This window comes from Primulina tabacum, chromosome 3 (genome assembly GCF_025594145.1).
Source record: "Primulina tabacum isolate GXHZ01 chromosome 3, ASM2559414v2, whole genome shotgun sequence".
Taxonomy (NCBI): Eukaryota; Viridiplantae; Streptophyta; class Magnoliopsida; order Lamiales; family Gesneriaceae; genus Primulina; species Primulina tabacum.
The window spans coordinates 3,898,498-3,915,349 of record NC_134552.1 but is presented as its reverse complement, the minus strand read 5'-3'; the positions used below and the strand labels follow the sequence as shown (position 1 = coordinate 3,915,349).

General features: G+C 31.6%; 2 protein-coding genes across 5 annotated transcripts; both read right to left on the bottom strand.

Moving 5' to 3' along the window:
* Nucleotides 1-916: 916 nt before the first annotated feature.
* On the bottom strand, nt 917-3,602 carry LOC142539408 (pyruvate dehydrogenase E1 component subunit alpha-3, chloroplastic-like). The gene is made up of 3 exons (XM_075644846.1): nt 3,129-3,602; nt 2,056-2,833; nt 917-1,361 (listed from the first exon to the last, which is right to left on the bottom strand). Exons 1-3 carry the CDS (start codon nt 3,384-3,386, stop codon nt 1,084-1,086), a joined length of 1,314 nt encoding a protein of 437 aa, XP_075500961.1. The 5' UTR covers nt 3,387-3,602; the 3' UTR covers nt 917-1,083.
* A 6,593-nt stretch (nt 3,603-10,195) lies between these two features.
* Nucleotides 10,196-14,706, bottom strand: LOC142539407 (SEC1 family transport protein SLY1-like). 4 transcript variants are annotated; one of them, XR_012818899.1, is made up of 5 exons: nt 14,533-14,706; nt 14,112-14,453; nt 12,121-13,695; nt 10,649-11,303; nt 10,196-10,531 (listed from the first exon to the last, which is right to left on the bottom strand). XR_012818899.1 is itself a non-coding variant. In XM_075644845.1 (3 exons), the coding sequence occupies exons 1-3, from the start codon at nt 14,561-14,563 to the stop codon at nt 12,209-12,211; spliced, it is 1,860 nt and encodes a 619-aa protein (XP_075500960.1). In that variant the 5' UTR covers nt 14,564-14,706; the 3' UTR covers nt 12,018-12,208. The 4 variants fall into 4 exon arrangements, 1 of the variants encoding a protein (XP_075500960.1); XR_012818898.1 differs by having other exon boundaries at nt 10,196-11,303; XR_012818900.1 differs by lacking the exons at nt 10,196-10,531; nt 10,649-11,303 and adding an exon at nt 11,322-12,014.
* Nucleotides 14,707-16,852: the final 2,146 nt, after the last annotated feature.

The following is a 16,852-nucleotide window of genomic DNA, read 5'->3' as shown; positions in this document are numbered from 1 at the left end:
AATTGATATATTGAGAAGCTTATTGATGCAAATGACTTACCTATGCGGTCACATGTTAACTTGTGTTTTTATATGCATATCTCATTAATTAAGGTAAAGCATGAGAATTTGTTTGTTGGAAAGCAATAATTATCTTTGCGAAGAAAGCGATCGAACTATAATGCTTGAGTGATTGTATTGTTTAAGTGATTAAATTTGTATCGTTACCACCAATTATAATTTTTGATAAAAAATAAAATAAAAGCGACATATGTTCGATCCTACGTACGTTTTGGAAATGAATGTGTTAAGAAACATGACATCGATCGTTATCAAGTTATTCATGCATGAGCGTTGCTCAATGCGTATTGAGCTTGCATCTTCTTGATAATCATTCTTGCTCTGAGTGAGAAAATGGAAGCAATCATGTGTTTGAAATATGTTTCTGTATAGAGTGACAGACTCTATCGAGCATTGTTATTGTTGAGCATCTCAGTTGTCAAATGGAAAACCTATGATGTAGATGATAAGCTCATCGGGCAAGAGGTTGCGTTTGGTAGTTGACTGGTTCACATATTACTCAGGAATGACGTGAGATTGAACGAGACTACACATTATGATTACCGATTTGTTTCTCGTGAAGCATCATTTATGTGCCTCTTGTAGGTGTTAATTTCAGGATAAAAGTTTTGCTTGAAGGTCGAAAACGAGCATGATGTGTAAAATGAAAAGTGTAAATAACACTTCACATGTCAAACTAAGAATCCACCCAGGTAAATATATGTATGAAAAAACTGTGAGGTCATGTTTAACTCATGAACCGGCTAGCGAGACAAGTTTGAGCACAAGCCTCTCTTCATGTTGGTTGTACACTTGAAAAGATGTCTCTTGGACTGGAGATTATACCCAAGGGTATAAGTTAAACGAAAGCAACGAGTACTAGGATTGCTTCCTTCAAACATGCAATCCGGTGAACAAAAATAATATAATAAAACATAAGATCAAAACACGTACGACCTTCAAATTCATGAATAACAAAGAAAAACATATACTGCAATAATATAGAGAGGAATCTAGATGCATTCTTTTCTTTTCAAATTGGGATTAGACCTGAGCAGTGCCTTCTGTAAATTTAGGATCCTCACATCTGTATCTTCCATCGGGCCCGATACCAAAGCCCCGAGGATCTGCAAATACATTCTCTAGCAGCTGACTGCGAGCTGGAACTGGGCTTTTATCACCGAATTCAACAGCATCTTCAACCACCTCATCAATCTTCTTCTCTATGGCCTTTAGCTCGGCTTCATTTACCAAATTGTTTTGCATCATGTACTTCTTCAATGCAGCAATGGGGTCTCTTGTGGCATAGTGAGCCTTCTCAGCTGCACACATAAACAAGTAACATTCCTAACTGCCAGCTAAAATGAAAAAATGCATATGAAATACAAATGCTTCATTGTACAATTATCATGGACCTACCATGGCATTACTCGTCCCTGAAATTCACTAGAAGCCGGACACACGCAAGTGTGTCAAGTACAACTCATAATTTCGAACATTGTCTTTTCAGATATGATTGACACAATCTTGGTTTAAAAAACATGGGACCTTAGGACGGCAACATATGTTAATACATTCTCATTTTACATGGATCCAAAAGGAAAAAAAACAAGTCCAACAAATCATTGTATAAATTGAATCTAGGACCTGCCAGACAATTGTCTTCAAAAAAACATAACGTGTTTCTGACTCATCATGAGCGTCCCAGAAATGTTCTTCCAGCAGTTTTACCCGGATAAATAAATTATATATGATCCATGCAACTGGCCATCATAAAAACTACTTTTGGATGCACAGGTTCAAGAATTTGGATCATATAGTGTCATATCATTCAACTGGATAGTTAATCAAGTCACTATACAAGCTGATGGTTCAAACCAAAAACAGAATTTCACTGTCCACTACAAAAATTAGTCAGAAAAAATAATGGGGAAAATCAGGTATGTTTATCATATATTCAAGATAAAACTAATGCGAACAAGGATGAGAAGAATAAAAGTGATTCAAAACGGTAACCTGGATCACGGAGCTCATCGGGATCAGCCAAAGAGTGTCCTCTGAATCTATAAGTTTCACATTCAACCAACGTCGGACCCTCGCCTCTTCTAGCCCGGCCGATAGCCTCCTTTGCAACCTCCCTCACCTTCAACACATCCATGCCATCAACATGGATCCCAGGCATTCCAAATGCAGGCCCTTTCTTCCAAATTTGAGGATCAGAGGTGGACCTCAAATGAGACATACCTATTGCCCACAAATTGTTCTCGACAACAAACACAATGGGAAGCTTCCACAATGCGGCCATATTCAAGCATTCAAAGAACTGGCCATTGTTGCAAGTACCGTCTCCAAAAAATGCCAACGTCACGTCATCACAATCTTCCTTCAAAACCTCCCTCTTGTACTTGCTAGTGAATGCAGCTCCCGTTGCTACAGGAATGCCTTCACCAATAAAGGCAAAGCCACCAAGCATATTGTGCTCCTTGGAGAACATGTGCATCGACCCACCCTGGCCTCTGCAGCAACCTGTAGTCTTGCCAAATAGCTCGCTCATCACGGCCCGAGCTGAGACCCCTTTGCTCAATGCATGTACATGGTCGCGGTAAGTACTGACCACAGAATCTTCTTTTGTCAAGAGCTTGATGAATCCGGTAGATACAGCTTCTTGACCATTATATAAATGAACGAATCCAAACATTTTGCCACGGTAATACATCTGGGCACACATATCCTCAAAGGATCTACCAAGAATCATGTCCTCGTACAATTCCAACCCCTCTTCTTTTGTAATCAGCTGCATGAGAAGAGATAAATAGTAATATATAGTTAAATTTCCAAAGCCTTACCAATCTTTCCTATTTAAAATAATAATAATAATAATATACAAGCCGCGATCAAATCAGTATTAGCTAAAATTACCTGCGTAAAAAAGGTGGAAACGGAAGACAATTCAAGGAAAAAATTACTATAAAGTTTTCTAACAGCAGCCAACATATATTAACCAAAATCGGCTAGAAACAGATGACGAGCAAACATCAGCATGCTCAAAGAAACCAACTTCGGAAATAACGAAGACGTTAACAAGATACCAGATTGGGCGCCGAAAAGGGGGCGTTCTTAAGCTTCTTCTCCTTCACAACATCAGAGGATACTGCCACCACGGTGGCTGATCGGCGTCTGGGAGACGAAATGGCCTGGCTAACAGGAAACAGCTTGTCGGGGTGAGACGTAAATCCAATAAAATATGATGGGCTTATGATTTTACGGGTAGAATGCAACTTGTGGGCAGATCTAGCAGAATTGAACGAGGGTGGTTGAATGATCTTGCCTGCTGCTGAACAAGCCATTTTGCGCGAGAAAAAAAAAACAAGACAATGAATGCTCGAATTTCAGCGGAAACAGGCGGCGCAAATGGAGAAACAAGAATTGAATGAAGGGAAATATAGACGGGGAAGGGAAAAATGGGCGGAGAAAACGAGAGTGCGTGGATTGAATCGCCTAGATTTGTTTTTGGGTTGATTTGGGCTTCTGTTCTTGTAAGCGACGATGAGGATGGGGGGGTGGTGGGGGGCGTTTTGTGGGTGCCTACTAATTTTATTTAACCATTTATTGGATATAATGACTAATTAATTAATAAAATTTCAAATTTGCTATTCAATCAAATTCATTGTTATAATGAATTTCCAATGATTTATAATTTATTATTATGTTAGATTTGATTATTTTGGAAAATTGATTTTAAATTATTTTGATAAGTTTGATTGAGTTAGTTATGTTTTTTCTTCTTAAAACCGACTAACTGATTTGTTGGGTTAAACATGATTGGGTCGTAACCTCTTGAGCTTCACATAGTAAGTTGCTTCAACACGTTGAGGATGTTGTACGATCTGGTTGATTGTGTGAGTTGTAAAATAGAGATTGATGGACGTCAGATGTTATTTGATAAGACTAATATATGATGGAGACGACACCATTAACAAGAAATGATAAGATTGACATTGGGAATGAACCACCATCAAAAAGTCGTTATTCTCTTCGAACTAATGAGCCTAATAATATGATACATTAACACCCAATTAAATGTAACCACTTATGTCTACTCATTGTTTGGTAAGAGGCTATGTGTTAACACAAATTTAAACTAAAAAATTTGTGCATATGCTAAATGCTATAGTGGCTTAGTCATGTGTGATTAATCCTCGCACGATTTTATTTTTATTGGAAAAACAAATTATATACAACTTTTTGACTCGATTGTTTTGATAATTTTGTTATTCAACTGCTATAGATTTTTATAAATTTGGTAAGGTTTCATGAGTCAGATCGAGTTGGAGATCAATTTCACAAAATTAATCAATGAAACGATCTCATAGGAATTTGTGTTCAAATAAAATTAGATAGTCAGAATTTAAAGGATAACATCAATGTATGGCTTTTTCATTAAAAAAATTGTGTTTATTAAAAATATACTAAGACTAAATTTCAGTTTAAAAGTTGAGCGATAAATTAAGTTTTTTTCAAAAATTATAGTTCATACGTTAATTATAATATATATACGAATCGTTCTTCTTAAATTAATTTTATATATATATAATTTCTTGAATATTTTATCATTTTCAGCGATAATTCTTATTTTAAAACCAATAAAATATAGAGAGAAATTTTTTTATCTAATAAATAAAATATATCCATACTTTAAATATACATATTTAAATTTAAGAGAATAAGGCAAACTAATATTTTTTTAAAATAGCAATCGAGTTTTGAATGCTCCGAATTCTCTTTTATTTTAATTTATTTGTTTGACAAATTAAAATGTAAAAAAATTGGGAAAAAATTGGTGTCCGAATACTCAATCCTCAGATTCTAAAGATCTTTCTTTTTTTTAAAAAAAAAAAGAAGATTGGTATAATTCTTAAATTAAATTTACGTAAAATAGTTGTTCTATTTTATGTTTTATAATTTTCATATTTTCAATATTTTTGGGTTTGAATTTCCAGTTTCGAGTCTTGTACACTGTCTGTAGAATCGGGATTTAAACATCATCCAATTTTCGATAAAATAGTACAGTCCGAATTTTAAAATTACATTTATATTAAAAAATCTAACTAATTATATTTATATTAGAAATAGTTATTATGAAAATATTAAAATATTGGTCCCATTAAAAATTATCACTATTAATAACAACGATGATGATAATTAAAATAAAATTAGTGGTTATAAAAAATTATAAATATTGTGGTAATTTGACTAAATAAATAGTTATGATATTTACAGTATAACTAAAAATGAGATTACGGTCACTGTTGTCATCAACAATTATTGAAAATAATGATGAACAGATAGGCAGTAATTGTTGAGCAGACCTATTAAAACATGTTGAAAATGAATGAGAGATGGTAATTAAAAAAACACGTCTCTATAATTAGGTGATACATGTATATTAACACCACCAATTTAAGACTAAACTCTATCGAAAACGTAAACTATATTACATTTTTGCATTAATTATATCAATCAGTTTAATTAAAAATTGTATAAATAAATTTAAAATACAAATAATTGCAATGTTCAGTATCACTCATGAGGTAAATTATTCAAAAATATATTTTGCTATTTTAAATAATTTTCCTCCCAAATTACTTACTAAAAAAAATACAATATTTAATTAGTTTATTTAATTTTTCTAAAAATTAAATTGGTTGAGTGTTAAAAGTTATCACTACAACAAGGTTTTTCAATAGACATTAAATTATCATTTAATAATCATAAATTTTTTATCTAAAATATATATTATTTCGAAATTATTTTAATTTGAAAGAATTAGTGCATCGTAGTTTTCTTACAAAACCATATGTATATTGTATATCTTGAATTGTCTTCTTAAAAATTCAAATAAGAGAGCACAAGAAAATTAAAAGAGATAAATTCAAAATAGTTTCAAATGAACATTAAATTACTCTCAATAAACATGCATATTATTCTCAATAATAAAAATGCTTGACATTCAATACATTCAATTCGAGATTTCCATAATTTTAAAGAGTTAATGTATGATATAATTATGTCAGAAGCATCCAATGTATAATTTTTGTCCATTGGGATGTCTTATTTGAATTTTAAATTATAAACAATGCAATATTACATATTATATTAGAAATCAATTTTATTATATTTAACTTACTAAATTTATCTACTCCAAAATTGATTTCTGAAATGACCCATCTTTCAACACCATATGTGAGTTGAATCCTTCCAAGATATAATGTTCATTTAAACTTAGATTTGTTCGTTGTTAAGAACTAACTGCATATGGAAACAACGAGAACAACGAGACATTAAGTTTGAAATCTATCTTTCATGATCGAGAAGCAAAAAATATTATTCTTCTATTTGTACAAAATTTTAATTATTACGTATTACTAATGTGATAATTTTCTTCTATATTACAAAGTTCACATATCGATATCGATATTATAAAATGTCTCATAATAAAAATGATTAAACCAATTCTAAAGAAAGTAAGCATCTTATTAGAAGACACCTTATAAAATTTATTGACATTGTTTTGGAATACACATAGTAAATGTTAATAAAATAAATTTTTTGATTTATACATAATTTTATTTATGATCACATGTTTCATTTTTCTTTCGGAAGAATAGCTGTTATGTATATTTTGAAGAGATTTTGTAAATAAAATCACAACACATTTGGATAAAGATATTGATGAAACAATTATTGTTATCATCAAATGTGTCTCACGTGTCATGTCACAAAATTGTTTGTGAACGTGAATTTTGACGAAATTACGAATTTTTAAAAAAGTATTTCTCATTAATTTTATTGAATGTGATTTTAAAAAAATATTATCACATGTTAAAACTAATAATACATAACTTCTCGAAAATTAAAGAATTAAATATGTATTAAGGTTGGTGGTCGACATCAATACACTAAACACGATAAGCATCGTGTCATTGTCTTAGGCTAACACAATCTAAAATTTTGATATATGATAGTGATTATTAGCCAAAAAAATTAATCGACATGCGTTGTATTTAAGAAAGTTTTTTAAAATTAGCGAAAAAATAGTTTTTATTTTTATTTTTTATAATTATATTATTTTTTTCAATTTAAATATCTATTTATTTTTCACTAATTTTTAATAATATCATCACGTGCATCGCACGGGTTAAATACTAGTATATATATAAGCAGAGTTTTTGCCAAAAATAATAATTTCCCGCCAAAATGTCATTTCTAAAAAAGAAAAAATTTATTATGAATATTGATATATTGTACTGCAATAAATGACCACTTCAATTATTGTTTGCATTGATTATATCAATTCATTTAATTCAATTTTGAATTTAATTAATTTTTATATTAATTCAAATGTAATTTATGTATCGTATGTTTTTTTATTTTTTTACTCAAATTAGAACTAAATTCTATTGAAAACATAAATTATATTAAAAATTTTGCATTGCTTATATCAATCATTTTAATTAAAAACAGTATAAATAAATTTAAAATACAAATGATTGCAATGTTCAGTATCACTCGTTAGGTAAATCATTCAAAAATAAATTGTTCTATTTTAAGTAATTTCTGCTCAAATTACTTACTAAAAAAATATAATATTTAATTAGTTTATTTAATTTTTCTAAAAATAAAATTGGTTGAGTGTTAGAAGTTATCATTACAACAAGATTTTCCAATGAACATTAATTTACCATTTAATGATCATAAATTTTTTTATCTCGAATACATATTATTTCAAACTTACCTTAATTTGAAAGAATTAGTGCATTGTAATTTTCTTCCAAAATCATATGTATATTGTATATCTTGAATTGTCTTCTTAAAAATTCAAATAAGAGACCACAAAAAAATTAAAAAGATAGATTCAAAAGAGTTTCAAATGGACATTAAATTACTCCCAATAAACATGTATATTACCCTCAATAATCAGAATTTTTTGACACTCAATGCATGCAATTCGAGATTTCCATAATTTGAAATAGTTAATGTATGATATAATTCTGTCAAAAGCATCAAATATATAATTATCGTTCCTTGGAATGTCTTATTTGAATTTAAAATTATAAATAATGTAATATTGCATATTATATTAGAAATCAATTTTATTCTATTTATCTTACTAAATTTATATATTCCAAAATAGAATTTTGAAATGACTCCTCTTTTCAGCACTATATACGAGTTGAATCATTTCAGGATGTAATGCTCGTTTAAATTTAGATTTATTCGTTGCTATGAAATACCTACATATGGAAACAACGAGAACAACAAGACACTTTGAAATATGTCTTTCATAATCGAGAAGTAAAAAATATTATTCATCTATTTGTACAAAATTTTAATTAGTACGTATTACTAATGTGATAATTTTCTTCTATATTACAAAGTTTACGGATACATGATAGTATAAAATTTCCCGTAATGGAAATGATTAAACCAATTCTAAAAGAAAGTAAGCATCTTATTAGAAGACACCTTATAAAATTTATTGACATTGTTTTGGAATAAACATAATAAATGTTAATTAAATAACTTTTCTGATTTATACATAATTTACTAATGATCATGTATTTCATTTTTCTTTCGGAATAATAGACTGTTGTGTATATTATGAAGAGATTTTGTAAATAAAATCACAACCTATTTGGATAAAGATATTGATGAAACAATTATTGTTATCATTCAAATGTGTCAAACACGTGTCATGTCACAAAATTCTTTGTGAATGTAGATTTATACGAAATTACTGAATTTTTTAAAAATTATTTCTCATTAATTTTATTGAATATAATTTAAAAATATTTTTTTATCACATGTTAAAAAATAATAATATATAGCTTCTCAAAAATTAAAGAATTAAATATGTATTAAGGTTGGTGGTCGACATCAATACAATAAACACGATAAGCATCATGTCATTGCCTTAGGCTAACACAATATAAAATTTTGAGATATGATAGTGATTATTAGCAAAAAAAAAAAAATTAATCGACATGCGTAGTATTTAATAAAGTTTTTTAAAATTACCGAAAAATAGTTTTTATTTTTTATAATTATATTATTTTTTCAATTTAAATATTTATTCATTTTCACTAATTTTTAATAATATTATCCCGTGCATCGCACGGGTGAAATACTAGTTATAATTTATAACCCTGTTTTTATAAAAAGAATCGGTGTTCAAATTTCGGTTAAAACTGAAAAGTCAATCCAACCAAAAGCTTTGATTTAATAGTAGGTCTTTTTTGAGACGGTCTCACAAATCTTTATCTGTGAGACGGGTCAACCATGACTATATTCACAGTAAAAAGTAATACTATTAGCATAAAAAATACTATTTTTTCATGAATGACCCAAATAAGAGATACGTCTCACAAAATACGACCCATGAGACAATCTCACATTAATTTTTCCTTTTATTTTTTGGGCTTATCATCTTGGTTGTCTAACTGGTTTTGGTTACGACTCTTCAATAATTCAGTTTTCGGTTTTTATAAAAAAAAATGAACGAAATAAGACTGAAAATTTTCAGGTTTCGTTTTTCAGTTGTACAACACATTCACATGTCCTAAACTTAAAATAAGTATATTTAGTTTTCAAATTTAACTTTTGTTGTTTCACATCTCGCTTATTGTTATTATCGGTGAAATGATGAAAAAATTATGGTATTTGATTATGACATAACTAGTTTTGAAAATGCATTTTTAATTACTCAAACTGATATTCTATTATATCTCCTACTTGCTATAAATTTTGATTGTTTAGAAGAATTTTTGAAATATTACAAGCAATTCGGTATGTACTAGTATCTTAAAACAACTAAATCATTGATCCAATTGATGCCTTCAAAAATATAAACCGAAAAGGCAAAAACTTGTGTGAAACGATCTCACGGGTCGTATTTTGTGAGACATATATCTTATTTGGGTCATCTATGAAAAAATATTACTTTTTATGCTAAGACTATTATTTTTTAATGTGAATATTGGTAAGTAAACCCGTCTCACAGATAAAGATTCGTGAGACCGTCTCACAAGAGAACTGCTCAACCGAAAACTGTTATGGAAAACAAAACTGAAATAAAACAATTTAAGAACAACACGAGTGACCTCAACAAGCAAAATCAAATCTGAATACCCAATATTCTGGGAATTACATTTTTCAATATAAACATAAACTAGAAATATAAATCTCAAAGAGAACTAAAACAAACTAATCATGAATAACAATGAAATAGGAAAATAAAAACTTCTCAGAAACCATCTCTGATTCTTTGGAATTATCAAATACACATCCCATTTTTGGGAATTCAAAGCTATCTACGGTACACAAACACATTCAAACAGAAAATACACCACATATCCAGCAAGACACTATATTGAAACCCGGATAAGCATTCCATTGACAAAAAAATCGAGTCGAAAGTGTTGATAACTAGATACTGCATAAAGCCCCGAAAAAAGAAAAAAACATGCAATTAGAAAAATGTAAAAACGGGGAGAAAAGAGACAATACAGATACAAAAGCTCGGATTTTTCAAGAAAAAATATTTACTTACAGCGCCTTCACAAGTCTTTGATTCGAAGCTGGAAGCGGCTGGGAATCCTTTGGGCAGTTGTGTGGACGTTTTGGGACACTTGGCCAACGTCTAGGACAAGTGGTAGGAAGACAAGCATGCAATCTGGCAGCAGTTAGGCTTGTTCTTATCCAGACATGGCAGTTGGGCTTGACAGGTGGCGGTTCCAGGAGCAGTTACTCGAGTTTATCTGATATTGTTGCCTTGTATTTCGTTTATATATACCATGAGTTGCACAAGGCTTTGATATACACGAGTGTTGAGCCTTTTTGTGTGCAAGCCATTGGCAGATTGTTTCCTTGTATTGTGAACTATTGTGTTAGTGCAAGGTTGGGCAGATTTGCCTAGTAATCTCGTTTGCCATTGTTGTCATACTTGCTTGCTTGGCTTAAGTGAGTTATATTCAGAAAATATAATCAAACACAAGTGTGATCGAATTTGAGAGGGTGATAGACTTGAGTGTGCAAGTCTACCCGCACAAGGGTTGAAAAAGTTAGCAATAATCCGCTGCGTTGCTTAACCTTTTTTCCTTCTCGCTTTAGTGAGTAGCCAATTTCTTATCACTTGAGTGAGTAGTCGATTAGGGTTTACATTGGGGAAGAACATGATGGTGTTTCATCGATTAAAGGTGGATGCGCTGCAGTGGTGGGCTCAATAGGTGAAAATGGGGTATGCGCTATGCCCATATTAATATACGTACTTTTATAAAGTCGGATCTTAAAGAATCCTACTCATGTATATATATATAATTGGGTATTCGATTCAGATGTCAGTATGATTCTTTAAGATCCGTCTTTATACTCATACCCGAGAATCCTCATATTCGAATACCCATTTATTGAATTGGGCAAAAAATCATTTCCATGCCCTCCTCTATTCAGGTCAGCTGTCAGGTTTTCCATCGGGTTTGGAGGAAATTGTCATCCCTATCCCGCATGACATCTATGATTAAAAATGAAAGAAAAAGGAAAAAGGAAAAAGGAAAAAAGAAACAAAACAAAGGCCTATCCACCCAAAAGCCTAATAAAAACTACCCCTACTCACAAAAGAGCATGTTTCAAGATTCATTCGATGCTACAACGACGGCATTACCCCACAAGGACCAATATATTTTTTCACGTGGACTCGCGATCACTAATGGTTGCCTCAGCTGTAAACAAAACATATAGACCAATACTGACCAGTAAAATAATGGGTCAGTTGAGACTAATTGGAGGAGAGAGAACCGGCATAGATAGCTTTCAACATGGACTTATGCATCGAATGATTGCTACTCAATAGAGTTTGCTTCTGATGTAGGACAGTTATTTACTAAATTACAGCGTTAATGGGTTCAGCTGATAAAGGACTATGAAACAAACACCAGCATCTCATTTATCACATGGATAACTATTAAAGAAAACAACAAAAATGCACCATATAAATGGGGTTATCTGTGAAAGAATAAAATTAACCTGAACCTCCAAATGTAACTGAAGCCATGGGCCTTCGCGATATAAAGACACAACCATAATTTTCTTCAGAAAATAAAACACATATGTCCTAATGGGCTGCAGTAGGGACACTGCTTCCAAAACCCATTTTTTGCCCCAGCAAAGCAAGTTGTTCGACAAACTCAGCTCCCGTTAGAATCTCAGTAGTTCCATATACAACGTGCTTTACTGGTTGCTGACGGCGTGCAAATTCTTGCAAACTCCCATACTCTACATAATTTCCACCACCAATCATGAATACGATAGCATCTTTGAATGGGCCTTTGATGAGGCTGCTGCTTGACCCTGACTTGGTAGCACGGGGATCAAACACAAGATAAGATTCGATTTCGGGATTTGGTTTCCCCTCCATTACCGCCTCAACTGTTCTTGTCAGAACCAATTGATGATCGCTAGACAATAAATTTTTTACTCCAGCAGTTACTGCACTAATTGACTGCCCATAGAGTTTTTCGGCCCAATCAACAATATTACTCTTACTAGCAGAATTAGCTGAGGCCAATGAAACAGTTAATGCTTTTATCTTCTTAACATACTGAAAAGCACCAGAATCAACCTCGGATTCTCTCAACGCCGCTTCCACAGCTTCAACTTCTGATTGAGGGGTACTTTCTGTTGAAATAAGATACATCATAGCAAATCGCAATTTGTCCATGTTAGTACCTTTGCCCTTGAGCACCGCAAGAAGCTCATTCCGGTCGAGTGCACCTCGGCACATCATGTCACTTTCTTTTTTAGCATAAGAATCAAGAGACCTCTCCTTAATCTCACCCAACAATGAAGTAGCAATGTTGGTGTGCTTATCGATAACTTGCTTCCGGTCAGTCAATTCAGGAAGTGAATTTACCGCATTCATCAGATGCTTCGTGTTTCCGATCAAATCCGTTCCATCAAATTCAGCCCCATCTCCACCACCTGTACGCCTATTTACCTCCTCAACATCTTTTTTATATTTGCTTAATTGTGTCTCGATTTCCACGGCCACTTCTGGAAACTCTAACGACCAATTAGCTGTCCAAAATGGATCTGAGTTATCCAATTCATATGTTTTCATCCCCCCTTTCTCCCCTTTTACATTTAATCTATTCAGCCTCAAACCAAGCACATCATGAACGAGTGGCTTATACCTAAAATCATGTTGTATAGCGGCAGATAGCTCCAAATTTCTATCGAATAAACATAAAATTGGTCTCTGAAATGAGCTAGTAAAGTTACCACCCTCGGTGAACAAATTGTTCTTCGCCAACAAATGGTCTCGCAATCTCTGGTCCAGTAAAGATGCGACCATCTCAGCTGGCCCACCACGGGGACAGGTAATAACTGGCACAACTGCAAGCGTCGCCAAAACACAGAACAGCCCCATTACAATCTTTTCTATTATTTCCTCGATCTCTTTATCTCCAGCTGATGGATCATTTAGCTGAACATAACAATTCTTGTTGGCGAGAGAAAATAAGTTATCCTCTAGGGTTACAAACTCCAAATACTGGTCATGCACTTTGGAAATTCTCTGAATTGAATCAGATTGAGTTGTTCCTGAGGCACAGCAAAGAACCATCCATTAGGTTCTCCTCTTATTCTAGGTCAAGCATCGTGTCATATGTTTTAATCGTAGAAGAAGATCTTAAAATGTACATTTACAAGTGCTATTTAAATCAGGAAGAGCTACAACTGGAATTCAACAACTGCTAATCGACCAAATCAAAAAACACTCTGCTTCCAAGTTCAACTTTCTACTAGTTTGTTACAGTCTAGGAAACAGAGAGACAAAGATCAAACCAATATGTCAACCACGAGATCGTAGATCACAATCAAGAATAAAGTAACCAATTTACACCTTCCTCATTAAATAACAGCTTTCCTAAATCCAATGTCCAAACATATTCAACAAAGCATTACAAAAAAATAAATAAATAAACCAATCAAATAGATAACCAAATTAAGGATCTAACCAGCAGCAAGGTCCTCGAGCAGGGGCCTGGGGATCGAGGATGAGAAATTGAGGTGGAATGCATCGTAGAGTCCTCTGGAGGCGTCGGCGACTACACGTTGAATGTTATGAGGTGTCGGCTGGAGGAAGTACACAGCAGGGACATCGTGCACCGGGTTCCGATCCTTGTCGAGTAGGAAGTAGAGGGTGACGCCATGCTTGCGCAGGTCCTTGACATGGATGAGCGGCGAAAGTATGTCTTGGCAAAAACTGTCGTATATCAGGATCTTGTACACCTCTTCGTTAGCGGTTCCACCGGCGTTGCTCACCGCTTGGTTCAGATTCAACATCCGGATTATGCACTCTGAAAAACATCACATTTCATCACTCGATCGAGGAAATTCCAGTAAAATTCACAGCTCGAACGTAGAGTGAAGGTTTACCTGTTTGCTTACGACGGAGATTTAGCGCCATTGGATCCACCGGTTAGACAGCGAGCGATAATTCAAGCTCGAAGGGGAGAAACTACGGACGCCTCACCCAAGTTTTCGGAATTTTTTTTAACAATTTATTGTGAAAGCTGCCGTTATTTTTCGATTATACAGTATCATTTTCTCGAGGTAATAGAATAAATTAAATATAAAAAAAATGAACATTCTTGGAATTTTCAATGCTCAAAGAATGAAAATTGATTATACGAAAAGTAGAAGAAAACTCGATCGAATAATTCGGAGTAGGACATGTTCCAAGAGAGGTGTTGAAGCGCCCAAAGGTCACAATTTTGAGATTTGTGACTTTAATATCAATAATCTATCGAATGTATTAATATATTTTGAGATAATAAAAATATCAATGGTTGAGATGATCCAACAATAAAAGTAGCATTTTTCATTCATATCGAATTTTTTCATCTCCTTTCTTCCAAAGGAGTTTGCTTAATTTCTGATTATGAAACATTTGATTTGTAATGTTGTTAATGCAAGTTCCATTAGCACCAAGTGTATTTACGAGTCTTTTATATTCAAATTGCAAATCTATTGAAAGAAATTGGAGAAATAATTACCAACAAATATAAGTAATTGTTGGGAAAATGGTTTGTGTACTCCATGTAAATTAATTTAATTAAAGTATATAAATATGTGACTTTAAATGTGTCTTTTCTTTCTCCTTATTTATATTTTAAATATGTGTGATAATTAGTATTTAATTTTTTATGTCTACCCATATTATAATATGTTATTTTTATCCAATGATATCTTTTCATTATGTAAATTAGTATTTGGTTTTTTTATGTCTACCCACATTGTAATATGTTATTTTAATTCAATGATTTAGATTTTTTATTTATCTTTTCATTATGTAGATTAATTTAATTAAAGTTTAGAAATAACTCATTATCGAATTGTGAATTTTCTTTGGTGTCTTATTAATTTTTTTTCATGTCCTTATGTGACAGTTTGCTAGAATTTATGTGTTTAAATTAAAGTTTTTTGCAACCAAGATTTTTTTGCGGTTTATATTTATAAATTATTTAAATAAAACACGATAAAAGATCGTTGTGATTTGAGCCGTCAATGTGGGTTGAGTCTGTCAGTTTGGCCTGCACCGCCAAACAGTCTGAGTGAGTTGTGTTGAAATTTTGTCGACTCATTTAAAGGTGAGCCTAAATAAGCTCGCACGAGTTTATATTAAATATCTATATATCTAATATTATTGATTTTCAATCATGAATTCTTGATATAGAATAGAAAATATCATTTTGATTTCAAAATTGTGATGTTACTATCTTGTCCAAAAATTGTGGATTGTTGAGACAATTTGGCAGTTACTCAAAATTGAGTGTCAAAGTTGACATTTGAGTTGTATTTTTGGATTCCCGAGACATATTATTTTTAAGTTAGTTTTATCAGTATCGTGATGGGTAAATTAATTACAATATATAAATATTATTATCTCTTTAAATTAATATATTCACTTTCATTTTTGACATATTATGAGTCTTGGTAAAATGAGGAACAATAAATTCAAACAAACGAATACAAAAATTAAAGTCTGGGGGGAACCAGAATTATATGGTAGTGAAAATTAATATATAAACTTTTAGTGAATTTATCGATGTTAAGATGTATCACAAATCTTATACCATAATATATAAAATTTCAACCTTATAAATGAAATAATTCAAACATATACGAAATATACAAAATTTTATTACATATACAATCAAGTAATTTATTATAATTGTATTTTATTCTACAAGAATTCTTGTCAAACTCAGTAATTGTGGATTTATCATCTATTAAATCAGCAAACTAAAGAGCGCGTCAAATAAACTAATTAAGTAATTACATATTCTTGAATTTTCTAATTAATTTTTATCTTGATAATTTGTTTCATTTAATATTTTAAATTATAAGACACTGTTAATATAACTAAAGACACCTTTTTTTAAATGTTAAGGAATCAATCACTAAATCATATGAAAAAACATTTATCGACATACTATATTGAAAACATTCTAATTAATTCAGCGCATTTGCTGAACATTTTCTAATTAATTAAGAAAATTCATTTACAATAATCATATTTAATCTGTTTGGGCTAACATAATTTATTTTATAAAATATTCATCGCAATTCTTTATTTGTATGTTAATCTTTAAATCTGAATTATGATGTATATTATTTTTCTAAAAGTTCTTAAATAATGATTTAATACATTTATTCGACACTTCAATATCAACATTTTAAAATATATTAATTT